The sequence below is a fragment of the Gopherus evgoodei genome, chromosome 4, assembly GCF_007399415.2.
Source record: "Gopherus evgoodei ecotype Sinaloan lineage chromosome 4, rGopEvg1_v1.p, whole genome shotgun sequence".
Taxonomy (NCBI): domain Eukaryota; kingdom Metazoa; phylum Chordata; order Testudines; family Testudinidae; genus Gopherus; species Gopherus evgoodei.
In genome coordinates, this window is record NC_044325.1 from 78,633,041 (window position 1) to 78,660,541 (window position 27,501).

At 45.8% G+C, this 27,501-nt stretch overlaps 1 protein-coding gene across 1 annotated transcript in view; it reads right to left on the bottom strand.

Annotated features, from left to right (window-relative positions):
* CD82 (CD82 molecule) overlaps positions 1-27,501 on the bottom strand; it is a 65,728-nt gene that overhangs the window by 26,558 nt on the left and 11,669 nt on the right. Inside the window, exon 2 of the mRNA XM_030559990.1 lies at positions 6,131-6,212. Within this exon, the coding sequence (XP_030415850.1) occupies positions 6,131-6,193 (63 nt within the window). The 5' untranslated portion in view covers positions 6,194-6,212. The remainder of the gene's footprint in view (positions 1-6,130; positions 6,213-27,501) is intronic.

Genomic DNA, 27,501 nt, shown 5'->3' on the forward strand with positions numbered 1-27,501 from the left:
ACTGTCTGCTGCTGTCATGGGTGCTCCTGGCTGGCCTTTGCTGAGGTCGGCCGGGGGCGCAAAGACAAAAATGGGAATGACTCCCCGGGTCATTCCCTACTTTATGGTTTTATCTAAAAATAGAGTCAGTCCTGCCTAGAATATGGGGCAAGTGTACTAGAGAACCAGTGTATCAGAGAGCACAGCTGCTCCGTGTCAGATCCCACAGAAATGATGAGCTGCATGCCATTCTAGGGGTGCCCTTGCACCTGTTGCTTCTCTCCTCCCCCAACCCTCCTGGGCTACCGTGGCAGTGTCCCCTCATTTGTGTGATGAAGTAATACAGGATGCAGGAATAAGAAACACTGACTTTTTAGTGAGATAAAATGAGGTGGAGGCAGCCTCCCGCTGCTATGATAGTCCAGGGAGTACAGAATCTTTTCTTTAAACATGAAATGGGGGGGGAGGGGGCTGATGGAGCTCAGCCCCCAGTTGCTATGATGAAGATGGTTACCAGCCGTTCTTTACCATCTGCCGGGAATGACTGGGAGTCATTCCTATTTTTACCCAGGCGCCCCCGGCCGACCTTACCAAGGCCAGCCAGGAGCACTCACAGGACGATGAGGACGGCTACCAGTCATTTTGCACTGTACCGTCTGCCACCGGGGAGGGGAGGAGAGAGGATGCTGCTGTTCAGTGCCACAGCACCATGTCTACCAGCGGCATGCAGTAGACATACGGTGACACTGAAAAATAAGCCAAGAAACGATTTTTCCCCCCCTTCTCTTTCACAGGGGGTAAACTGATGACATATACCCTGAACCACCCCAGACAATGTGTTTGACCCTACAGGCCTTGGGTGCTCAGCCAAGAATGCAAATGTTTTTCAGAGACTGTGGGGACTGTGGGATAGCTGGAGTCCTAAGTCCCCCTCCCTGAGTGTCCATTTTATTCTTTGGCTTTCCGTTACGCTTGTCACACAGCACTGTGCTGTGGCCTCTGTCTATCATAGCCTGGAGATTTTTTTCAAATGCTTTGTCATTTCGTCTTCTGTAATGAAGCTCTGATAGAACAGATTTGTTTCCCCATAAAGCGACCAGATCCAGTATCTCCCCTACGGTCCATGCTGGAGCTCTTTTTGGATTTGGGACTGCATCGCCACCCGTGCTCATCAGAGCTCCATGCTGGACAAACAGGAAATGAAATTCAACAGTTGGCGGGGCTTTTCCTGTCTACCTGGCCAGTGCATTCAAGTTCAGATTGCTTTCCAGAGCAGTCACAAAGGTGCACTGTGGGATACCGCCTGGAGGCCAATAATGTCGATTTGCAGCCACACTAACCCTAATCCAACATGGCAATACCGATTTCAGCGTTACTCCTCTCATTGAGGAGGAGTACAGAAACTGGTTTAAAGAGCCCTTTATATCGACATAAAGGGCCTCGTTGTGTGGATGGGTGCAGGGTTAAATCAGTTTAATGCTGCTAAATTCGGTTTAAGTGTGTAGTGTAGACCAGGCCTCTGCCTTCCCTCACCTCAGCCCCACAATGCCACCTCCATGCAGCCTTAGCTCTGAAGCACTCAGACTTCTGTCTTTCCAATTTGCTGTAAGGAGAAGTAGAGAAAGCAGGAGGCATAGGTAAATTTTCCTCTATTCAGTGGAGCTTAGTGACCTGCCTTGGCTGCTCAGATCTCCAGGAAGGATATGTTGGAGGCCTCATCTCCCTAGGGCTACTTCAATGGGCTAGGACTTTATCACCTAGTACTGGACAGGTGTCATTTCAGTGTCTAAACAGTAGCTGGAATGGCAGTATTCCCCTAATGTTTTACCCATCACCTTCAGATAGGCCCAGAGAGCCCATTTCAGCCAGGCAAGGACTCTAGGTTAGAGACCTTGACCATGAAACCAGAACCAGAAAAATATTCCTTCCTTTGGTCCTTTCTAGATAGCTAACAGCAAATGGGAGCTCAGAGCCCCAGGACCTGGAGACCTTTGCCACCCAGTTAAAGCCCTACAGTGGTTGAGACCTGTAACTTCTTAATTGCATGCACACACTCAGAATTCACAGATCCCTGGATTTGAGAATAGTTTTGACATGTTCATAGCATTGGTTCCCTTCAGCCCAGGTCAGTAGGATGGAGGTGCCAAATCACATGGCTGCAGCTGACAGGTCAAACAGGACCACAAAAGTCAGTCATCATAGGTATTAACATGCAAGTTCTCTGCAGGGGTGGGAACTTCCTGTTGCCACTGCTGATCTGTAGAATGACCAACCACTGAGAGTTACACTCCAAACCCACCCCAGCTGGAACCAAACCCACCCCAGCATGTGCCTGTCAGTTCAGGTTGAGGGCAGTTACCCATTATTCACTAGCCTCAGCTTGACAGAGAAAAGCCTCTGGGACTAAGAGCCCCTGCTACTCCCAGAAGCAGCACTCAGCACCCTTGATAGGGCTACCCAGGCATTAAAGAAAAGTCCATAGACTTGAGTATTCACAGAGGATCCATCTCACTGTGATACATGCTTTGAACAAGGCATCTCCATCCAGTCCTTGAGTTACTCAAAGGGAAAAGCCTCCAGCTCCCACATGTTGCCTTATGGGCACATTGAGCTTTAATGCAAGTCCCCTCTTCCCACCAACATACACTCACATGGCACAGCTTAGATAGAAGTCTGCTCTGAATCCTTGTGCTAAGGGGAGCACCACCCCCAAATAGAGGACACTTCTAGAGGGACACAGCAGCTTTGGGATAGTTTCTCACCTCCTCTCCCCTCACCATCATCACTGCACAGTAGGACAAATTGCAGAAAATTCTGCTTGGCTCTCCTGCTTAAGAGCTGATCCCAGAGTGAATACACCTTTAGATGGTGCGGTAATACCTTTACGACTTACATGGGGCCCTCAATGGAGCCTGCCTGGCTCAGGGAGGGATGTGCAGAACTCATTTGGTCAATACTCCTCCCAACTCATTGCCCCTAGTTCAGCACTGCAGCCCAGCTTTCCATTGGGCAGAGGCCTAGTACTAAAGTCAAACAGCAGTGTTTGTTTGAAATGTCACAGGAGAAGCAGCAGATGAAAGTTGCCCAGAGAACAGCTGCTTCCCGTCACCTACAGCCAGCCAGAGGAGGCCCAAGGTCCCTGAGAACCCTGCTGCAGAATTCCAGCATCAGCCGTTCCCCCTACCCCCACCCCACAGCATCTTTCAATCTCTTTCCATGCAAAATGTGGGAAAATACTTTGCAGTTTGTGGATCAATTTGAAGGAGCAGCTTGGCTCTGACCCCTTCCTCCCTCCCCCCAACGACTTAGAGCTGTCCCATGGGGGATCCCCAAGAACACTGGTTTACTGGCTGGGAAGGGGAATTGCTGGATGGGAGAGGGGAGGAAGTGAGGGAGAGGGTGTGGAATAAGAGACTTTGCAATCTCCATTCAAACATTCAGCAGCAGCAGCAGCAGCAGCAAGGGAAAGATAAGCAGGGTTATTATAGGGCAAGACAGCACTGCAGGCTATTGTAAGACACATGCAGCCTCCTCTCCCTCTCTAGTTGGACAGAACCGTCTCCATAGGAATGGTAAGCAGGGCTTCTGGAGTGCAGGTTATTTACAGCCAGGACTCCCACAACTTGGTTACCCCACCCCCCACAAAGAGACCCTAAAACAAATAAGTGAGGGGAGAAAAGAAAGCCACATTAATCCCCTATTTTCCTACTCTCACTTTGAGACTGTTACACTGAACACAGGAAATGCCCCAATCCCTGTAACCAGGATGACAGTCCCAGGGTACCTCTCCCCATGATCCAGGGGGTTCTGTCCCCTCTCCAAGTTGCTATTCTTGCTGAACACAAACCAGAAACCTGCCTAAAAAGTAGCTGAGAGTCACAAATCTCTTAACTTTGGGGTCCCACTGGACCCCAGCTCACCCCATCCATTCCCCCAGAGGAGTAGGAGGTTGTAAAGGATAGTTTGTTGTATTACACCATAAACAGGGTAATACCTTCTGTTATGGGCAGATAAGGGAGCAACAAAATACTAACCCACCCCCTCAAAACTGAGGGGCAATTACAGATAAGCCTGGGAACAAGTGTGCATTAGCAGAAGAGCCAGATACAATCCAGATACTAGGGACTTTAGCAGAAGAGCCAGATACTAGGGACTTTTCCCCCCTCACTAACCTAGACTAAAACCAGTCCCCTCAAACCTCTGATGGCCCTTTAAGACTCTCCTCGGATATGCTAAGAACATCCATGACCTTTGGTCCCTGGCAGTCTTTAGTTGGAATCCTAGCTACTCTGAGAGGGAAGCAACAAACACATGGCAGGGAAAGAGCTAGCATAGCCAACTGAGGGAAACCAGATCCAGATGTGTCCCAGTTGCAACATCAAGGCCAGCACTCCAGGAGGCTGCGGCACAACACAGCTCGAGGCATGACAGCGTGTGGGGTAGAGGAGTAAAGCCACACTTAGAGGATAAGCTTGGAAAGCAAAGCTCTCATTTTAGCAGGCTTCTCTGTCATACACATTCAGCAATGTTGAGGGAGACAGACAGTTTAAACCAACACAGGAGAATTGGAGAAAGCTGGAATCTGAGGCTAGATCTACACTAAAGTTAGATCAACCCAGCTATGTTGCTCAGGAGCACAAAATGGTAGATGCTCAGCCCCATGGGCAGCCCCCCCCCCCCTCCTCCCACGCACCCAGGATTTTCTGCCTGCCAGCAGGCCCTGTGGCTCAGTGCCCTGCCGTCCCGCCCGTGGCAATTTGCTGTTTCATGGCATGCAGGAGCCTGGGAGGGAGGAGCGAGGACACAGCACACACAGGGAAGGGAGTGGAATAGGGTGGGAAGAGGTGGGGTGGAGGTGGAGCAGGGGCCAAGCACCCTCCAGCACATTGGAAAGTTGGTGCCTATGCTCAGGGTGTGAAGAATCTACACCCAAGCAACATAGTTAAGTGAGCCTAATCCCCAGCATAGACAGCACTAGATCAAGAGAAGAATTATTCTGTCAACCTAGCTACCATCTCTCAGGGAGGTGGATTAACTAGAGCAATGGGAGAATCCCTCCCATCACTATAGTGAGAGAGGGTCTACACTGAAGCAAGAGAGTGGTGCAGCTGTGCTGCTACAGCATTTCTAGAGAAGACTACCTGAGGCTTCCCTACTCTAGTGGTGTAGTAGAAGAGAGCCTGAGACAGATGTCTTGTATCAGAAGCCTGATGTGAGGCCTGAACTAAAGTAGTAGTCAAAGCTTTGACCACTACTTCAGTTCAGGCCTCTGATACAAGACATACGTCCCAGGCTCTTTTTACTACAAGTGGCACCACCTTGAGAGAGCCAGAACAATCCCAGTGTGACCTGTACAATTTAGATCAGCCTGCGGAGAGCCCTGAAGGACACAGATATTCCAGCCATAAAACCAAACATAAGAGGAGTTTTGTGGAGAAGAGCTGTGACTGAAGGAGAAGTTGAGGCCAAACACTCAGGTGAACATATGCCAGACGTAGACCCTCCCATCCTCACCCAAACTAAGCGAGCCAGCACCAATCAGGGATTCTGAAGCAGCTCACACTGGGTCCCCCTCCCAAAATCCAATCCTCCTCATCCCACCAGGCAAGCCTGCACCCAAGACCTTAAAAAATTCCACTTCAAATGGAAAACTTGGGACTGATTCAGCTTTTTCAAAAATCAAAGCCAGCTACTGGGACTTGAAGTGAAATTATGATGGTTCTGTGAAGCCTGCCTGAACTATTTAGAAGAGGAGGATTGCAATGGACTCTACAGGTTTTGTGGCTTCACTGCTCTGTAGCAACCCTGTTGCTGCTGCTCCAGATGTGGCAGAAAAAGGAATGCAATAATGGCAAAATTTCCAGGGAAGCAAAGTAGGCCCACTTTCCCCTTTCCATTGACACAGGAGGCTATAGGCACTAGACACAGCAGGCGAGATATGTGGAATGGGGCAATCTGTCTACTTTGGCCAGGGAAGGAGATGGGAGCATGTACAGCTGGAAGCCACAAGGGGCATCAGGATCAATGACATTTTAGTTTACTCTGAAGTCTAAATGTCCACATTTGAGGCTATATATAGTCCCTTCTGCCCACCCCTTAATTCAGAGCTACTTATCTACTCAAGCCCTCCCCTAGATACAAGAATACTTACAAAAAAGAGGAGATTGAAAAGGAAGAGGAAATACTTGGTGACTTTCAAACAGTCGGACCCCATCTTCCTTCACTTCCAGGACCTAAAGGGAAAAAAAAAAAAAAGAGACAACAGTCCACATTAGTATATAACCTCTAGACAGCATTAAAGGGGCACTGGTTATCACTAGAGATAGCTCTGAGCCACCACTTTGCCAGAGATCCAGCTACATATTAGCTGGTTCTGTAGAGATCATGTTTGGGCCAGCTGGATTAAAGGTTCTCCTTACTGTCCGAGAAGAGGATGGACCAGACTGACCACCACTGACCAAGTGCCACCTTTGTGGAAGTTTCCTGGATGGTGACAGAGGGCCTACAACGCAATTCTGTCAGGGTATATCTGCACTGGAAACTTCAAAGCGCTCCTGAGGCAGTGCTTTCAAGTGCGAGTGTGGTCACATCCAAGCAAGAGATCTCTCCCAGTGCTCCTGGTAATCCACCTCCATGAGGGGACTGGCTCTCAGCGCTCTGAGCCAGCCTACACTAGCCTTTAAAGCGCTCAGACTTGCTGTGCTCAGGTGGGTGATTTTTCATACCCCTGAGCCAGCAAGTTAGAATGCTATAAAATGTAAGTGAAGACAAGCCCACAGTCACAGAAGGGATTTAACCAGCTAGGAGCCTTGTAATTCCATCACTATTTATATGTAATCAGCTGAGGCTCCAACTCCATATCCACAGAGGACACTGCTAAGCTTTTAAATGAATCTTGTCCAGCTTTTTCCATATGCTCATTCTACCTCCTTACTCCTCCAGAGCTCTCTTCCTTTCTCCCTGTGGGCCAGCAGACAGTCAAAAAAAAGTGGGTCAAAAGCCTAGTTTGAAAGATCATGTCAAATATGTCTTTTCCAAAAGAATTTATAGGAATTATTTTGGGGCAGCTCTATGGCCAGCATGTTATATAGAGGTCAGACTAGATGATCAAAGTGGTCCCTTCTGGCCTTGGAATTTATGTCATGCCAGCCTTGTACAACCCAACCTAGTAGCCAGTCACCTGTGAGAATATCAGAACTCTTAATCATGCATGATGCTACAGAAACAAGCTGTGCAATTCAGCAGCATATGAATTAATGTCTTTGCTCAGGGACCCTTAAAAGATGGGCAGTCAAACTTGCCACAAGGATGTGCCTGCAAAAGCACCTTTCCATTTTCAGTATAACGTGATGACAAGCCTCTGCATGTAGGTACCAGTAGCACAGGCTCCAGCACCTCAGGCAGCAGTTTGATGATGCAGAGTAGTACAAACAAGAGTGAAGGCAAGAGGCATTTTATGACCATACCTCAATGTGTGTAGCCTGGTTTTCAGAGGATCACAGAAAGAATGTGTTGGAGATTATGTTTGGGAGACACCAGACTGGCAAGAAAATCCTGCGAAACATTTCCACTATTTGTCCTGTGTACCGAGACAGACACCGCAGAGCCATAGTTCTTTGCCACAAGTCAATGCAGCTCCACTATACCTGAAACAAGTTTCAGAATATCTATCTGTCCAATTAACATGATAGGGAGGAGGGAAGAGGCCAGTGCAATTTGGGGTTCCATGATCACCACATATTGGTGCAAGGAGATGCTAGCCCCTCCCAGTAATATTTTAGGTAGACTATCTGCAATATTGTCTTTAGTTCTGGGTACTACTCCAGACAGATGTAGACAAAGTGAAGGGAGTTCAGAAGGGAGCTGGAGGGATCGAGTTCATTTCTCTTAGCCAAGCTATGCCTTTCTAGCGTGAGATGAGTGACTGATATTTAAAGGGGAAGGTTTCCACATCTCAGATCTGTTCCTTCCTTTCCAAAATAAGGATAGCTTCTGAAGAGAATGTGAAACTATGCTAAGTGGCTAGTTTTTAAAGTGCTTTTGAGTTCCTCACTCAACAAGGACTGTCTCTTTAAAAAGGACATAAGTAACCCACCAGAAGGATGAGATTGGGGTAAAGCATCACTCCAACTGAACAGTCAACCCACAAAACCTACGACATCAGTAGCAGAGCTTTCTGGCTTTGAGTTTGTTCAGCAAGGGTCACTGAAAGCCAGTGTGTTATTTTGTTTCAGTCCAAAGCTTCTGGCTAATCCTATTAAATATTTAGGTTAATTCTGGGCTAAACTGGAATGTAGGTTTCATTCTAATTGGCTAGTTTCCCCTACCAATCAGCAGTCACTTCTAGACTACAGGGAGGGAACACTGAACTCTAGCTATGCTGTAAGGAGGTATTACTCTGGCTTCAAGGCAGACACCAAGACTGGACTGGGTCCTAGGTCTGTAGCTGGACAGTAATTGATGGGTAGGTATTATTTTCACATGACTGATAGGGAAGTAACAGTGTTACAGCAAGTTTCTGACCGAGCCCTTGCTCCTAGTCACACTCCCAAAATACACCGCTTGGAATAGGTTACAAGCACAATATGTAGCATGAGCAAATTTTGCGGTGGGAAGAGTCACTATGCATATGTCTACACTACAATTAGACACCCACAGCTGGCCCAGCCCAGCCGGCTTAGGGGCGGTTTCATTGCAGTGTAGACTTCTGGCCTTGGACTTTAAGATGAGAAGGTCCCCGGCTGCGGGCTGCAACCCAAGATTAGTCCACATGGCAATGAAACAGCTCTGCAGCCTGGGCTCCAGGAGCCCAAATCATCTGGCATGGACCAGCTGCAGGTTTTTAATTGCAATGTAGATCTACCCTATATAGGCAGCAAAGAGTCCTGTGGCACTTTATAGACTAACAGAAGTATTGGAGCATGAGCTTTCGTGGGTGAATACCCACTTTGTTGGATGCATGGGTGGGTATTCACCCACGAAAGCTCATGCTCCAATACTTCTGTTAGTCTATAAAGTGCCACAGGACTCTTTGCTGCTTTTACAGATCCAGACTAACACAGCTACCCCTCTGATACTACCCTATATAGGGAGTTGAACAGCCCCTCCCCTCACCATAATATCCAAGCACCTCACAAACACTGCTGGGTTTAATTCTCACAACCCCCTGATTTTACAGATTAGACACTGAGGCACAAATTGATTAAGTGATCTGTCCAAGGTCACACAAGATACATGGTAGAGCCTCATTCTAATACAGTGCCTTTAACCACAAAGGTTATCCATCCTTTCACTTTGGGAGGGAGTAAGGAAGAACTAACCGGGTACTCTGGGAAGCAGTCACCCTGATACAAGAAGCCTGAAAGTTTCTAGTATTGGAATTACCAAACTATACCTGGAGAGGCCAAGGTGATGAATTAACTCTGCATTACAGCCTTGTATGGGCATGTTGCTAAACAGCTAATTACATATAGCTTATTTTGTTCATCTCTGAGCACACTAATGAAGTTCATCTAGTCTAGTATTGCATCTCCAGCAGTGGCCAGTACCACATGCTTTAGAGGAAGGTATAAAGACAGGCTTACACCAAATATCAATGTTTTGAACACCATCCCCCAAATACAGTAAACATACATATGTCTACTTTCTGGTGTTCTCTGGAACACATCAGTCACTCAGTTAGACTCCACAATGCCAAGAGCAGGTTAGGCTATACAGAAACTACCACGTTACCATTTTATACAAAGGTAGGTTTTGCCCCATGGATGCACTGGCTACAGCAGGAAGCCAGTTTTACACCAAATTTGTCACTGTCTTAGAGTGACTGCCACACTGCCTCCAGAGGTATGGCTTGTTTGCCTCTGCAGGGGCAGCAAAGAAGCTGTTTGTTCCAAGTGAGTTTATCTACAGCTCCAGAGATTAGAGTTTTTCAGTTACCCACAAAACAAGGACGCTACATTGTGCAACACCACAAGAGCTGCTTGCTTAGAATCTGGAAAGACCTCTATGTTATGGAGTCACAGGGTGTGATCGATGCCTCAGCCTGTACCCGGTCTCCTGGGAGTGACCCCTTTAGTGTGCCAGGCCACAAAGACCCATAGTTCCACAGTGGCTGGCCTGTGGCTTTCATGATGCTGAGATTGGTCCTTCAACACCAGTAATCCCTGTCTCTGACTCCCTGCAGGAACTCCAGACTCCTGTATGAGGTGGTGTCAGGGCATAATGCTCTTAGTGAGTACTTGCAGCAACACACTCAGCCTTTTCAAAAAACAAGTTGGCCATTTACTAGTCACCTGGCGCACACAGTCTGAAAGTCCTTAGGTTAGCAAAATCACTTAATTTAAGGCATACACCATCCTGGTTAAACCAGTGCCTGAGTAGCCAGTCAAGCTATGATGGAGTCTGTCTCTCTTCCCCATTTCCCCACTTTGTCCAGGCTCCTGAGTCCCTCCAAAAAGCCCCCCCTCTTTCAGTAACCTGACAGCTTGTTCTCTAGCTCAATCCAAGTCCTGCCTGCTGGAGTTTCATAGAATATCAGGGTTGGAAGGGACCTCAGGAGATCATCTAGTCCAACCGCCTGCTCAAAGCAGGGCTAATCCCCAGACAGATTTTTGCCCCAAATCCCTAAATGGCCCCTCAAGGATTGAACTCAACCCTGGGTTTAGCAGGCCAATGCTCAAATCACTGAACTATCCCTCCTCCCCTTTCCTGCTGTTGTGTTGATTGTTCAGTAGGGGGCGCATCTTGTTGTCTTGCTGGATCCTGACCTTGATTTGGTTACTTTGAGCCAGTTCTTTAATGACAGTATTAATTTCCCTCAGACAGCAAGGTCACACCCACACCCCTCTCCCGCACCATTCCAAGAGCAGTATTAATTTTTTATTCAATAGGTAGCAATGCAATGTAATGTACAGAAGCCTATGCTTCATAACAGTCTTGCAGAAACTTCCCATTTCATTACAATCTCTAGGAAGTAGTTCAGTTTTTTTTCTTGATTTCTGCCAAGACTAACACTCATGTTTGCATGAGGGATTGTACTTGGTGATGGGAACTATACAACAGCTCCTCACACTCTTTTAGCTCATGATGCTATCACGAGCGAGGGGTGTGATTGCTGCAAACCCAGCAAGCATCCTGTACTCTTGTGCATGTTCCTCAGCCAATCTCAGTGGAGCTCTCAGGGAGATACCCCGCCTCTGTCTGGGGAGCTATGTGTGTTGTGATTCTAGCTCTTTCCACTAGCTGAAATATAAAAGCCAAATACTGCAACCTGCTGCCCAAGCCAATAGGGATTTAGCATTAGGAGTCAGTGTACCCAGAAATGATTAACCTCTTATTCTTTAGGTTTCATGGCAGTTTTGCAGCAGACACTAGGCAGTTATATGACCACTTAGCTGTCTCCACTGTGGCTCATGAGTTTTTTTTTTTTGTTTTTTGTTGTTTTTTTTTAATACTTAGGGAGGCACAGAGGTGCAGGGAGATGATAAAGCACTAAACAGGGAGTTGTAAGAACAGAGCAAAGTAGGCAAGTATTCTCCCCATCTCACAAAATGGGGAAACTGATTTGGGGAGGGACTTGATCACATAGTAAGGAGCATCTCCCACCCCCAGCACAGTTTGGGGTGGGGGAGGGGACCACACACATTCTGATGCTAGAGCACTGGTACAGTCCTCTTGCTGTAGGTCTGGGCACCCAGTTCACAGCTCATAGCGATAAGCATGCAATTCAGAAAACAGTTCCCATCAAGAAGTTTATATCCAAAACATAAGAACTCCCTCCCCAAAATCCCAACATGCAATAGAAGACTTCAGAGAGCAGTTCCCTGACCCAATGAGGATACTGGTTGAGAGAAAGATGGATTTGGGCAAAGAGGCCTCTGTGCTTAAGGAACAAGTCTGTCCTTGCAAGGGCTTTTTCTGATCTTACTTCAGAACCAAATCCCTATATTGTCAACATTAAAGCCTTTCAAAAACAAAAAATAAAAAAATAAAATAAAAGGAGCATGAGTCAGCACCAAAAGTAATGAGATTTGCTTAAGTTTTTGACACTGAATTTTGGGATTTCTTTGCCTTCTTGTTTGAGTTGTTAGGGTTCGCTCAGATCATGTGCTGAAGATTCTCTGCAACCATGCAAGCTAAAAGCTTGCTTTAAAAAAAAAAAAAATTCACCCCAAGAAAGTCTGTTTTATTAGTCACTTGACTCCAAGAGTTGAGGCTTAAAGGAAAACAAATCACAAGATTGAGAGTTGGCAACAGTGGAATCCCAAACAGCAACAACTCAGCAAGATGGGACAAAAAGGCTTGTTGGTAGAGGACAACTGTCATAATGGATCAGGCCTGTAGGACACTGGGGTCCACCCAGTCCAGTATCCCATCTCCAACTGGTAGCAGGCACCAGGTGCTTCAGCAGAAGACGGAACAGATGTAGGATAATACGCATCTCCAAAGTTAAGTCTCATCCTCATGCTTCAGATGAAGAGATCAAGTTCAATCTCTCTTCTACACGAATTTGTTAATATTCATTTATAAGCGCTAATGCTCTCTTTGGGAATCTTTATGTTCTTGAGGCCAAAAACTTAACATGTGGCAGAGAGTTCCACAGTTTAATTACATTATGTAAAAGTATTTCAGTTTTAAACTTACCACTTTTTAGCTTCTTTGAGTGACCTCTTGTCCTTGAGTTATGAAGTTCCTGATTTACCTTTCTAGGATTAGTTATTTTATATGCTTCATCATAGGCCCTCTCTAAAGTTAACAATTTCAGTCTTTTAGTCAACTGACCATGAGTTTCACTGCCATTCTCTGAACCACCTCCTATAGTTCGGCATTATTCTTCTGAAGATACAGACTGGACAAAATATTCTATGGGAGGCTGCACCGTTCACTGAGGACATTCCCTCTCCCACCATATTGGCCTCATTCTTTAAATATCTTAACAGTTTGCTGTTCTGCATCACTCATCTGTCCACAGTAATGTGCAGCTCCCTTTCTTGAGTAGTTTGGCCCAGGCTCATGGCCTACAACTAGACTTGAGGGGGCAGGGGGGAGAAACCCGAACCCAGGAGAGAGTTCCATAGCTCTGGACAGACAGGTCTAGGAGCCAAGGGGTTCTGCTCACCAATGGGTTCCTGCCCCTGCACAGAACAGTGCAGCAGTCTATGGGGCAAGGATTAGTGCAGGGGCCACTTCCCTCATACCCCTGAGGCCAGGAGTGGGAAATGATTCTTCCATTGGGGTATTATGCAGAAGTATTGAAGGTTCAGAGTTGATGGCAGTGAAGCTGGAACACAATCAGGGGAGGCCAGCAGCTGAGGAAAGGAGAACAGAGCCTCTCTTTGTTAGGGGTTGGGCAGGGGGACAGGCATGACTCAATGCTGCACTTCAGGTCTGTAATATGAGCCCAGCCACCTCCCCCTATCCACAAAGGTGGATAGAAAACGTAAGGCACTGGTGGCATTGGGAAGCTTAGGGGATTCCTACCCCCTCCCAAATGATGAGCTGTAAGGTGATGCTGTGGGAACCAGGAGTCCTGAGGAAGTGGGAAGATGAAAGCATAGAGGGTTCAATTCTCTTCATACGATACAGAAAAAAGACAAGGACCGGAGGGACAGGGTGGCTACTTAAGGTGGGGGGAGGGTTGTGTTTGTTTTATTTCAGTTAAATTGCAAGCCAGAGCTCTTTAAATAGTAGTTCTTTCTTCTTGACCTCACAAGCAATTCATGGAAACTGAGTTTGGTGCTCACTAAAGCGAGGCTGACTATATTTGGCTCAAGTCACTGTGTAAAGCTCTTGCTATGCAGCTCTGATACCAGACCTCAGTCCGGACCTGCAGCGTGCTCTGCTATTGCAGTCTTGGATTCCCACAGATGCAGCTCTGCTGATTCCTGTTAAGACTGCTCTACAGTGACCCTTCCAGACAAAGGAACAGTATCAACACAACACAAAGAAAGCACAGCTCATGACTGGAAAAGCTGGCCCTCTTGAAATGCAACAGGTGCTGATGGGGAACGTGCACAGCTCCTCCAAGACAGTAATAGATACTAAGGCACACAGAACCAACCAAAAGGGGGAAGCATCACCTCAGGGCCAAAAAAACCATTGTATTTAATCAAAACTCAGGATGGGCTGCAAGGTGCTGTCATCTCTTCCTGACCCGAGAGTCACCCACCCAGAAGAGTTCTATGACGTTTACATGTTCCTAGTCCAAACAAACAACGCCCTGAAGCTTAGGATTTCAGGAGGGAGGCATGAGCTCAAGATCAGGACATAGACAACAAAGCAGAGGGAATTGTTTAGGTAGCTGTTGTCAGGCTAGTGCTATTTTCCAACAAATGACAGTGATGAAAAAGTAAGGACAAATTCTACCTTACACTACAGGCAGAGTTAGAAAGAGAACGTACCATGCCATGGGAGACCTTAATGCCAAGGTTGATAAGGACAACACAAACGACAGAGCAATAGGAAGACAAGGGTGTGACACCATGAATGAAAACGGACAAAGGCTTGTTGATTTCTGTAATATGAATGACAGAATCATTGGTGGAATCCTACCTGAACATTGTGAATTTCACAATGTCGACATGATGTTCTCCAAATGGCAGAGATAAGAACCAGATTGACTATATCCTGATCAATGGCAGATGGCGACACTCACTGACAAATGTGAAAAAGTGAGGAGTGGTGCAGATGTTGGCGGCGATCACCACTTTGTGACAGCCTCCATCAAGCTAAAACTGAGAAGTGTGGGTCCACCAAACAAGGGACACAGACATTACGATATTGACAAGCTAAAGTCCCTTGAAATACAGAAAGCCTTCATTCTGCAGTTAAAGAACAGGTTTCAAGCACTTGCAGACCTTGATGAAGAGGAAGGGAATGCAGATGAGGAGATCAACAAGTGGGACAAAGTAACAGCAATTTATGCACAGAGCAGTGAAGCCTGCAGAAGAGAAGGAAGGAGTAGATTACTCCCAGCACATGGAACACCACAGAAACTAGATGAGCCCTGAAGAAAAAAATTAAGAAAAAAAAAGTTTTAAACACACAAAATCTCAGAAGCTAAAAGGACAAATACCACGAGCAGTATAGCAAGGCACACCGGGAGGTCAAACGCCTTGTGAGAGCGGACAAACGGCATTATATTGATAATCTGGCAACATGAGCAGAGGATGCAGCTGTTCATGGAACCATCTAAAAAAATGACGTGGCTTAGCAGACACCAACAAATATTTTCATCAGGAACAAAACAAGGACACCTACTAACAACCAAAAAAGAACAAGACATGCGCTGGACACAGCATTTCAAAGAATAGCTAAACAGAGAACAAGTTCTAGGAACCACCTAAAGAGGAAGCAAACATCCAAGAGGCAGAAGAAGATCTTGATGTCAACACAGACATCCCAAATAAGGAAGAGAGATTGTTCAAGCCATCAAATCCTTAAAAATGGGAAAGCTCCTGGCAAGGGTAATTTGCATGCAGAATTTTTCAAGGTAAAGCCTAAATTAGCAGCATCTATCCTGGCCCCTCTATTTACATCAGTCTGGGAAGGGGAAAAGTGCCAGATGAGTGGACCAATGGGCTTGTAGCGAAGATACAATACTGAGAGTTCCTTTCTTTATTAATAACTGGCGTAGGATCATAATTTTAAATCTATACCAAGCAAAGTATTGTGAGAGATCATAGTCCAGTGTTTATCAGAGGTAGTTGATAAAGAGCAAGCTGGTTTTTGGAAAGACTGTGGATGCACAGACCAGATCTTCACTCTATGAAACAACAGAACAATCCTTAGAATGGCAATGGCAACGCTACATAAATTCCGTAGACTGAGAAGGCTTTTGATAGCATTCACAGGACCAGCCTATGGAATTCCTTTCAATATAATCAGTCCTCAAAAGCTTCTATTTCAACTTTACAAGCAGTTAAGATCACAGCAAGCTCAGTTTTGAAGTCAAAACAGGAGTACATCAGGGGTGCATCATCATGGCAATGCTGAAGATGATTGGAGACGACTGGATTATGCAGCGTACAACAGATGACATGCCAAGAGGCATTAAATGGATGCTCCTCTCATCCCTTGAAGACCTGGACTTCGCAGATGATCTCTCTACCCTATCACAAACCCAACACGATATACAAGAAAAAACGTGACTCACATTCAGCCAGCAAATTGGACTGAAAAAATCAACCACGATAAGACAGATATCATGACCTTCATTCAATATTGCCTCACCATCAACAGTATGGATAGAGGATGATGTTCTCACCAATGTAGAAACATTCACATACTTGGGAGCACAATCAGCCAGGAGGGTGGAACAAGCCAAGATACCCAGAACAACAAAAATCAATAAAGCCAGGAACACCTTCAGGTGCTTAAATACAGTCTGGAAATCATGAAAACACAACACCAAAACCAAACTCAGAGATGCATACTTTCAACAGTACTTTATAGTGCAGAATACTGGAGAATGAGAAAGTATGACAATTACAAACAAACAGTGTTCATTCTATACAGTCTGCCTCAGAAAAATCCTCTAACTTTTGGCCCAGAACAATCTCAAACCAAGATCTACTGACAGTGCAGCCAAGAGGATCTGAACACCATTATTACCAGGAGGTGTTGGGATGGATTGGTCATATGCTTCAGATGTGATGGAATCAGTTTCCACCACCAGAGTAGCAATAAAATGGACACCTGAAGGCAAGCTAAAATGAAGCCACCCGAAAACATGGTGAAGAGCTGTGGAAGCTGAGCTGAAAAACCTGGGGCACAGCTGGAGAACCACTGAAAGACTTGCCAGAAACAGACAGGAGTGGAGAAACTTCATCACTGCCCTAAACACAAGAGGCATAATAGAAACATCATGATGAGGATGATAGGTTAGGGTGAAATCAAAGCAGTGGTACCGGAGTCAGAAGCATCCCCCTGATTCCTTTTCATGCGTCCTTGGTGTGGCTGAAGTCATCTGCCAATTCTCTTTCCCCACCTTTGTTGTGTATTCAGACTTCTCTAGAGACTAGCCCTGTTTTTGCAGCCTGCAGGCAGCAGCTACTCTGTCTCTGGCTTTCTCCCCCCCACCACGTACACTTGGCTAAAATGTTTGTTTTGCAATAGGAGCTCCCCCCAGTTATCTGAGCCATTCATTGCCTCCAGGCTGGCAGTTGGCCCCATGCAATGAGCGTTCCAGAAAACTCAGGAACTTCTGCAGCAGCAGCACCTTTCCTCAGTAGAGGAAGAGTACCTGAGCCCTGTAAAATGTACTGGATTATCTGCTTCCAGGTATTATTCCTGGTCATGGATTTACATCTCTAAAGTCTTTTGTAACTTACCCTCCTATCCTTCCCCTTTTACCATCCTAGTTACTGAGGTCACCTAGGGTCCACTTGCTGAGAATTCTCTTGGGATAGGCCGCATTCTTGCTAGACAGCCCTTGACTCTCAAACTGGGTTCCCGCTCTGAACAACCTAGCAGACATTCAGCTCACAGGACATAGTCTTTTGGTTGACGGTCCAAGGAAGCATCATTAGTTTAGATAGGAAACATGTAAACTGCTGTCTCAGTTCTTATCCAAATAACTAGCACATAGTTCTAGAGAGATTAGATTTGAGACTGATATGACCAGAGGTTTTATTGATAGGCTGATCTTTAAGAGCCAGTAGAGACACTCCCCAGCCTTGGGAACCCTGTTTTGTGATCCTAAGCTGTAAGAAGCAGCTGCCCATGTTTGTTTCCATACTGCAAGCCCTAAAGTCAGAAAACAGGAATCCCAGCCAAGGCACAGCTCCACAAAGCAAGGTCTGATGAGCTGGAGACCATCTGGAGTTCACTCACCTAGGAGACATGCACAGAGTTGTCAGCCTTGCAGTGGGAACTGGGTATTAATAACCACTCATAGCTAAAGACACTCAAAAAACAGAGTTGCCTTTAACTCCAGGGGGTGAGAAACCTTTCCAAGGGATCTGATGGGGGGAGGAGGGAAGAGGAAGGAGAGACAGACACTAAAAGGACCTCAAAAGCATAAGGAACACAGGCACTAACTGCTGGAACAGTTTCACTTTAAAGCTTAGCCTGATACTAGTGTATTTTGAAAGCTTAGGCAGAAAAGTGTTCAGAGGCTGGGTTCTGAAGGGGAATCAGGATGACTATTGATCAGTGAGACCTGAAGAAGTGCTCTGTGTAGCTTGAAATTGTGTGTGTCTCACCAACAGAAGTTTTATTGGGCCAACATTACCTCACCCACCTTGTCTCTAAGAAGAGAGAGAGAGGCAGTCTCAATGTCACCACCAGCTAATGAATAGTGACAGAGTTAATGAGCCTTTTCTTTACTAACACACCAGCCACAGAAAAGTGTTCCCTAGAGGACTAGAGTTATGAACAATCAGATTAGCAAGTGAGCAGAAAACACGTGATAAGCATGTACTGTGACATTAACAAAGGCCTTGGACTTTAAGTGCAGGTAGGAACTACACAGTTGCCTGAGTAACATGCCCTACCAGAGGCATTTCATTACCTCTAATACACACACGGTTTACTATACACAGAACCTGGCTGCAAACTCAGCTGTGATACCAAACACCATGACTTGATAATAGCTTTTTCAAGAGGGATATTGGAGATTGCAAGGAAGATGCCCTGTCACAAATTTAACCCCTTCTAAGAAACAATGCCCTCCCATATTACACACACACACACACACACACACACACACACACACACACACACACACACACAGTCCAGCCTCAGAGGAAGAAAAACAAAATAAAGCCTATTTGCAGCCCTTCTTTTAAGGCTGCAACACTTAATTCTCAGCTTCCAGGCTGGGTTACCTACCAACAACAAAGTGAATGCAGATGGGTGTCTGTTAGCCACATCAAATGATGAGGATAAGATTCTGACTTCCTGACAGCAAACCTGAAGTCATTAAGAACATAACTGACACACATTTAAAATGAAGTCGCTTATCATATGATGCAGAAATATCAGTTATTGAAGTGGAGGGGTAAGAGTGGAACATGCCAACTAAACTGATGGCTTTATTGCCTCCTTTCCAACATCACTGCTTGTCATGTTTAATAGGAGGCACTGAACTCAGCTCTAGACAAGATCAGAGGTAAAGAATGCTTACCGTGAAGGGCAAAGTCCCTAATTAGGCTGAATTTCTGATAGGAGACAAATAAGACAAGCAGGCTAATCTAGATAGAATTGTTCCCACTCCATCTTGATGCTGAACAGTGAAAGCTTTTCTTGTTTAGTTCTTGTACCTGAGGCATCATTAAGAAGTTAGCTTTATTAATATGTTGAGCAGACAGGCAGAGTAGGGGTTCCCAGTGAGATGCCAGACATTAGGGATAGCAGTCATCCAATTAGGACTGCAGAGTTTCTTCAGCTTGTTTTTAATAAGCAAGCAATAAATGCAGCAGGAAGTAACAAATACTTTAGATACACATCAAGTGCCATCCGGGATCATTAAACAGAAGAGATGACAAACCAGAATCAGAGTGTTATTGGCAAGATTGGAAAGGTTCATAGCACAAACAAGGAAGTAGGCTCAATGTAGAGGAAAGCTGATTGCAACCTTTCAAATTCCCAGAACAGCCAGTGAATTAAAATTAAAACAAAAAAACAAAAAACAAAAAAACTAAACACTGGACTTCTGTCTGAAAGTCATTTAGATTAATATTACTATAACCAATTACTTAGATTCCTAGAGAAGAGTTATTTGTTATTTTAGGTTTGTGCTCTTTATGAAACTGACTGCCCAGTCTAGTCAGTTTCATAGTTTCCCTTGTGGAAATGAGGGGAAACTGACTCACTGCACAGCATTTGTCAGGGGACTGGGACACTTGCAACACCAAGACTATATTTAATTCGTTTTTTGAAATTGACTAAAAATAGCAAAATCAAGACTAGCCACAAATCTAGTTCACCCGAGTACGATATGGATTCAACTGGCCAGTTTTGCCTTCTGGTTTCCATGCACCAGGGTGAGGTTCCCAACACTGCTGGTAGAGGCATAAATATGGAGAAAGTCTATTAAACATTTATATGTATCTTGCTATTTAGGAGACAGAGACACACTTAAGATGGCAATGTAAGTGGGGGAGGGGGACACCATGCCACTTGATCACATTGTCTCCAACAGCTTGAGGAGCAAGGGGAAGAGACCAAAAAAGTGGGGGGGGGGGAAAAAAGGACTAAAGGTTTTAAAAATGGGGATACAAATTACCATCAGTACAACTGTAAGCCAAGTCCCCTCCTCCATTCCATCCCCACCCTTCCAGTAGCAACCCCAGAGAGACTGACAACTCACTGTCTTGAAGGCAAAATCCTATTTAATATTTCATTTTGCTGGCCAGATTAATATAGAACTTGTTCTGAGGAGCCTCGCTTCCTGCAGTGTAGAAGCAGGCTCTAGGAGCTGACATGCAGAGTTAAGCCAGCCTGATGGCAGGCTTGTATCAGGAGAGTTCTTGAGTTCAGGATTCAAGGCAAGCAGGGATAGATCATACTTGACTCATCGGGCTCAGGTAAACCCCACCCACCCTCCACCTGGCACCAGATAGAACAAAGTTATCTGAACAGAGTCCCCACTGGGCTAGGTACTGTACAAGCACAATCCCCAAACCTACTTTAAATCTAAGGCTCCTCTCCTTAATAAACAAACCCCACCTGAATTGTATTCCTGAATTCCCTAAAGTCTGCAAGTGTCTCCCCCACTACCACCCAAAACACCCTCATCATTCAGAAGCTACTGGAGCTCAGCTTGACACTTCCTTTGAGAAGATAGAAAGGAAGCAAGTCTGTGCAGGCCTATGTATTTTTTGCTGATAAGAGGGGACAGACTTAAAACTAATCTTTTTTTTTGGGGGGGGGGGGAGAAGAGAGAGAGTAGGGGGGTGGAGGTATTTTAGATCTCTGTGGAGATAAAGATAGGCCATGACATCATGGAGGGGGAGGAGCAGGAAGGGTTGGGAGGAAGAGACAAGGAGGACTTTCCACTGTTGGGTTCCTCTTCACAAAATAAGAACAAGTTTGCTTAGCACCCCAGAAGAGGGAAGCAGTCTGACACAGAACGGAAAGCAAAACCATGCACTAGTACATTTCTCGGAATTTAAACTTTGGACAAACTTCAGCCTTTGTTTAAGGCTTCTCATCAGCCTTTCCAGGGATCTGTAAGGGCTGGGGGCTCAAATTTACTGTCTTACTCCCTAGAGGTGTGTAGGAACCTTTCACTGGCAATTTGAGCAAGGACTAAGCCAACAGTGCTGCAGAATTTGAACTATTCATGCCTTTCCCCACCCCTACCCCGAGTCTATATATATATATGGTTGGAAAGAAAAGCTTGAAAATTGAGACTCTCCCTACCCCCACCAACCCAGTATCACCCCTCCAAGTCTGTAAACAAGTCAGTTTCATGGCTGTGACCAAAAAGGACATGGACCCACATACTGGTTCCATTCTACTGCTGCTGAGAAGCTTAAGGGCAGCAATCACTAGAATTATTCACACACACAGAGGTCAAACCACCTGATATTGGAGGCTATGGGAGAGGCAGGACAGTGGAGACCCTCCATCCCAGAGACCCTTGGAAATAAGGAAGGCAAGGAAAAGAATGCCCTTTTCTTCATGCTCTGGGTTGAAGTGGCAGGGAAGAAGAAAGGAGAGTTACGTAGCTGTAAGTTTAGCAGAACACTTACTAGCCAGAGGCAGATACATTGGCCCTGGGAGCACAATCCAGGGGCACCATAGGGGTAGGAAATCCCAGCACCCTGCCACTGGGATCCTCTTCATGTTGTTCACCTGGACTTTCCTGGTGGACTCACCCTGGATTTTACCAGAAAGCCTCTGGCTACTAGTTGCCTGATGTTTCTCAAGCTCTGGTCTCTTCCCCTACCTCATCGGACTACTATCTATCCCTTCCATTGGTTTGATTTAAGGAGTCTTACCCATTTACAAGCCATGTTATGCTGTACCAGGTCATCTGTATATGGATGGTGGAACCACCACAACTCTAATGCAGAGGATCTGGAAGACCAGTTAAATTTTACACCGTTCACAGCTAAAATAAAGCCATTTTTGATCTTAAGTACCTGAGGCTTTAGCTTACACTAAAGAACTGGGAAGCTCCAGATCTAAGCATAGCTGGGTTTGGAGGCAGGGTGGAGGCATGAAGGGAAGGGAACCTCAAGAAGTGCAGGAAGAGGTGATTGCAATTCAGCAGATCTCTGCACGGAAAAACAAAAACAACCAGCACAGCAGCAAGTCTCAGAGGTCAGGCCAATGGACTAGACTCATAGGGCTCACACTCAGGAATGTCTACATTGCTATTTTAGTCCTGTAGCATGACTTGAGTTAGTTGATCTGGGCTCTGAGACTTGCTGGCATGGGGTTTTTTTGGCATGCAGTTTAGACATACCAAGTTAGTTATGATTCAGTGCTCCAGTAAAGTATCACAGACCCTCATGCAGTGGGAGATGCTGTATTTGCCAGGACAGAGGCTCTTGCTGTTTTAGTGACCTTACTGTATTTTTTCTTACAAAGTGTCTCATTGTTAATTACATCACATCCCTGCTGCACTTTCCAGTGCTGGAATTCATCTTATTTGCCTACAGTTCCCCATGAAGTTTACCAGACACAGTACTGCTCCCTTTCCATGCTGATCAGTTGGACTTTCTACTGGCCTTAGTAACTGCACTGAAATGCAGGTACTCTGCTCAAACAGACCTACTCCTATGAGGCTTTAAACTCCATATGTCCCCCTCAGAGATTAGTGGAGACATCCCTTTAAAATGGCAACAGTCACCACATTCCTGGCTCTGTACTGCAGTGTCAGCCCTGGACATGAATCCAACTCCATCAGAACCAGGACTACAATTTTCTGGAGCGGATGAGAAAGTCTGTGCCCAGTGGGCAGAACTCATACTATCTACCAGATACTATACGCAAGAGCCTTGTAGAAAGCCAGGTGGCTGCAGTGCAAAATGGTCTTTCCTGGTAAAAACAATAGGAAGGGTGAGGGAAAGGAATGCATTGGCTGCACAGCTCTTCAGTGGGGAGGCCCTGCCCTCATGTCAAGCTAGTTTAGTGGAAGCTTTTAGATACTTCAGAGATCCCAAATTTACAGTATGATGGGCCTCTGCTATTAAAGGAACAATGCTGAATCCCATGAGCCATCAGATGGCTCCCACCAAATCCAATCTATATCTGTCATCACCACTTCCTTCCACCCATGAAGTTTAGTTTCCTGCTGTGGTCTAATGATAGTCCCATGAGAACAAATGCAACTGGATTCATAGCACCCAGGGCTTTGGAGCGGAGCCTGGAGCTGGAGCTCAGAGCAGTAGGCTTTTCCCCAGAGCTGGAGTGGAGCAATTCAATTATTTGCTTGGGTGCAATCAGGGATTTGGAGCAATCAAACTTCAGAACCCTGTCACTAGGGGAAAAGCCTTGCAGCAGTGAACACAAGCATAAGGGCAACAAGTCACAGAAATGGAGACAAATGCTGTAGCATGACCCAATATCCTGAACTTAAGGAGTGCATAGTGCCTGATGCAGCCAGCATTTGATATTGGAAGGATATCAAATAAGCCACAGGTAAAGTTTGAGAGGAATATATAAACTCTTCCTACTTAAAGCACCTGCCCTTTCGAAAGAAGGGAAATTAATATAAAAACAATTGCTTTAAAGAGTGGCTGTCTGAGATACTCCCCTTCTTCCTGCTCAAGAACTGGGAGCCTTCCTCTCTTCCCTCCCCAAAGCATCTGTCCCATTACTACAAGTGACAGTCTGTTGGCAGTTCCCCTACATGATACATTAGAGTCTAGCCAGCCCACCCAGTGTGCTGAGTGTTCCTGGGTGCCTCAGTTTTATGTACAAAGCTACAGCATGTTTTAAATTGGGCATTTTTAGAGCCAGTCCTGTTGGAGTTTGCTATGGAAGCTGCCTGAAATACCAGGACCTTGTGCAAGACTTCTGCCGCCACTGGAGGGGAAAAGCAGTCTCTTCACTGTTGGGCCTTACCAGCCTCACAGCTGCTGCTGCAGGTGTTTGTTTAGTGACAGCAAGGAGTAGTGCTATAGGAAGGAAGCCATTCAGCAAAGACTACAAAGACAGTTACAGAGGCTGCAGTGAAACTACTTGATTTGTAGCCAAAGCATTTGTTTAAATGAAGTGTTGCAATAAGTCTCATTAGACAAGGCAAATGCCAAACAATTTAGTCCCTTTGCTATACAAAGCCAGCTGGAAGAGAAGTTCTACCATCCCTGTAAGGTCAGAAAGCCTTTCAGTTGCACCCAGCCTGGCACAGCCCCAGTGATGAGACTTAAGTGACATACACAGGCGCTTTGCTCTCCCAGAGACTGCATGTGGTACCAAGCAGATGATTCCATCAGCTTTAAATGGAGTGACATGAGAACATTAACCAATTACAGACCTGCCAAGCCTCATACTGAACCCTGCCACCCACAAGTTAGCACCACTCCTCTCTGAGATCAAACATCGTCCTGAGAGAGCCAGACCATCACTCCGACCGACCACTGCATTGGTGTAAAGAGAACTGTTCCTCTTGGCGTGAAGGAGTCCTTGTCAGACATATGGGATAAGTTCACCAGGATTTTGGCAGTTGCAGAAGAGAGTAAGTTTTAAAAGCTGGATCTGTTTCAGGGAGAAGGAGGGGCCTCTTCAGAGTCTCCAGATTTACACACATACGGTGTCCTCTTATGCAATTGACAGTTTGGAAGATGGGTTAAGCTGAACCAGAAACAAGGCAGGCTGGGTGGCTTTTTCCAGTTACTTAAGTGTCTTGCGTTCTTCAGAGATCACTGTGGTGCAAATTTAGAATACTAGCCTGAGAGGAGATAGCAGCAGCACACGCTGGAAGGCTGCCATTTGGGCTCTTTAAGGCTGCTATGTTCATCACCTTTCATCCAAGGATCTCCAAATGCTTTACAAACATTAGCTACACCTCAGCACCTAGGCAAGTACCCTCATTTTAGAAATGAGTCAGCAAAAGCAGGATAGTCCTGTGGTTAAGTCAGTAGACTTGGGAAATGGGACGGGGGTGGGGTGTCCATTTTTAGCTCTATCACAAACTGATCTTGAGCATTCTTTGCATCAGTTCTCACCCCCTCAAAGGGGAAAAAAAAAAGAATCAGTAAAATAGGATAAACACTTTCATGGGTCCCCTATGAAGTAGGAAAGTAAGTTGAATGTCTGAATCAGACAGACATTCAGCTATGAAGGGGCTAAAGTATGTAGGCACAGAAGTGGAGGATCTGACTTCTCACAGCACATTGGAGCAGCACTGTGAAAGAACCCAGAAGTTCAACTCCCAGTCCCTACCCCAACCTCTATAGCAGGAGTAGGCAAACTTTTTGGCCTGAGGGCCACCTCTGGGTATGGAAATTGTATGGTGGGCCATGAATGCTCACAAAATTGGGGCTTTGGTTGGGGGTGAGGGCTCCAGCAAGGGGTGCAGGTTCTGAGGTAGGACCAGAAATGAGGTGTTCAGAGTGTGGAAGGGGACTCCAGGCTGGGGCAGAGGTATGGGTGGAAGAAGGGGTTGGGGTATGGGGGGTGGGAAAGGAAAGGAGTGCAGGCTCCAGGCAGCGCTTACCTCAAGCAGCTCCCAGAAGCAGCGGCATGTCCCTGATATGGCTCCTATGTGGAAGCGCAGCCATGCAGCTCTGCTCTGATCCGCTCCATCTGTAGGTGCACCCTGCAGCTCCCATTGGCCCTGTTTGCTGGCCAATGGGAGCTGCAGGGGTCATGTGCAGAGCCCCCTGGCTGCCCGTACACATAGAAGCCAGAGATGGGACATACCACTGCTTCTGGGAACCATGCAGAGCAAGTCCCCGACCCTGCTCCCCAGCAGGAGCTCGAGGGCCAGATTAAGATGTCTGAAGGACCGAATGCAGCCCCAGGCCGTAGTTTGCCCACCTCTGCTCTATAGGATAGATCACCACTATCTTCAGCTGAGGGACAAGCCAATGCAAGAAACTGCATCTTTGGCATATCTGTCTATTTGCTCAGCAGTATACATGTACATGGCCCACCAGACAGCTCTGCATTGATCTCCCAGGCACAGAAGGGGCAGCTAAAAAATGCAGGAACACGTGACCTCTCCTTCGGTTGTCATTTGTTACAATGCTACGACACTGGCCAAGAGGGAACTGTTCCAGCTCCAAGTTTCACACCATGTAGGTGATTTTATCTTATGAGCAAAAGCTTTATAGTGAAATTATTCCATTTTTAATGGAATCAGAGCAATTTTTGCATAAAACACTATTCCAGTTAGTCAGAACAGTTAAGGCCTCCACTAAATTTAACAATTGGATGATACTTGTGCATCAGATATTCTAGTTATACGTGCTATAAAAAGCTAAAGGAATCAAAGTGTTACCAGATGGGCCAGGAAGGAATTACTTCTCCTCTTTACCCCCACACAGCATTGCACAGTGCATTAGGGAATTCTGTTTTGCCTTTCACTGCTGGATCCAACATAAGCCACTGCCACAAGGAGGATACCAGATTAGAATCATTATTCCCATCTGCTTCACCCTAAAAATAGAGTTTCACAAGATCCAAGACCATATGCTAGTTCCATTGTGGAACACCCAGTGTTTGGGATGTATGAATGACCAGACTTCAAAACTAATACCATCTCCAAGACCACTGGGGACGGTGTCAAGGTACCCATGACGTGTCATTTCCCCTAGATACATTGAGATCTTGAACTTGATGACATAAGAACCTGGTCATTCCAAGTATCCCCATTCTTCAAAATGGGGGTTCTGTTAGGGTTGTAATAAAGAGCTGATTAAGTGAGGCTCTCACTTTCCAAGACCAGGAGTTATTGGAAACAGAGCTTGGCAGAGCTGATTCACCCACTTCAAACAGAATTTGAGACTTCCAGTCCTAGAGAGTTGAATCCTCTCCTGTCTATGAGCAGGCAGTCAATGGTAGGAAGTCTCCCTAAAGAACTACATGATCCCATGAAATTCTCATTTAAAGAGAGTCACATGAAATCACCAAGAGAGAGTAAGGGCCCCAGCATCTGCAGGCAACACAGAACCAACACACCTGGATTCTGCAGCACTTTATGTCTTCAGATGGCAGCACAAAGTTAACTAAACAAAATCAAGAAATATTCAAGGAGTGGGTCCCACTCTCAGTCAATTAGAAATGGGGAAGAGCTGTCAATGATGGCTACATTAGGGTACAAGGTGTTTTAAGAGATATGTTTTAAAATCCTTATGTAGAGGCAGCAAATCTTAAAGTGCATTGAGGCCCATACTGAGGGAGCCAATCAACTAAATTAAAATAAAATATTAATCTGCATCAGGAAAAAAGTTTGAGGTGGAGGTGAGGGAGTTAATCACTCCTGATCACTCTCCCATCTACATAGACCCCCTAGACCTTGTCTAGACTATGATTTGAGGTGTTATGTTCAACTATTGTCTACCTTGCCTTCCAGTACATGCTAATCAAGACGCACTACTTTTAACATGTCCTAAAAATGTG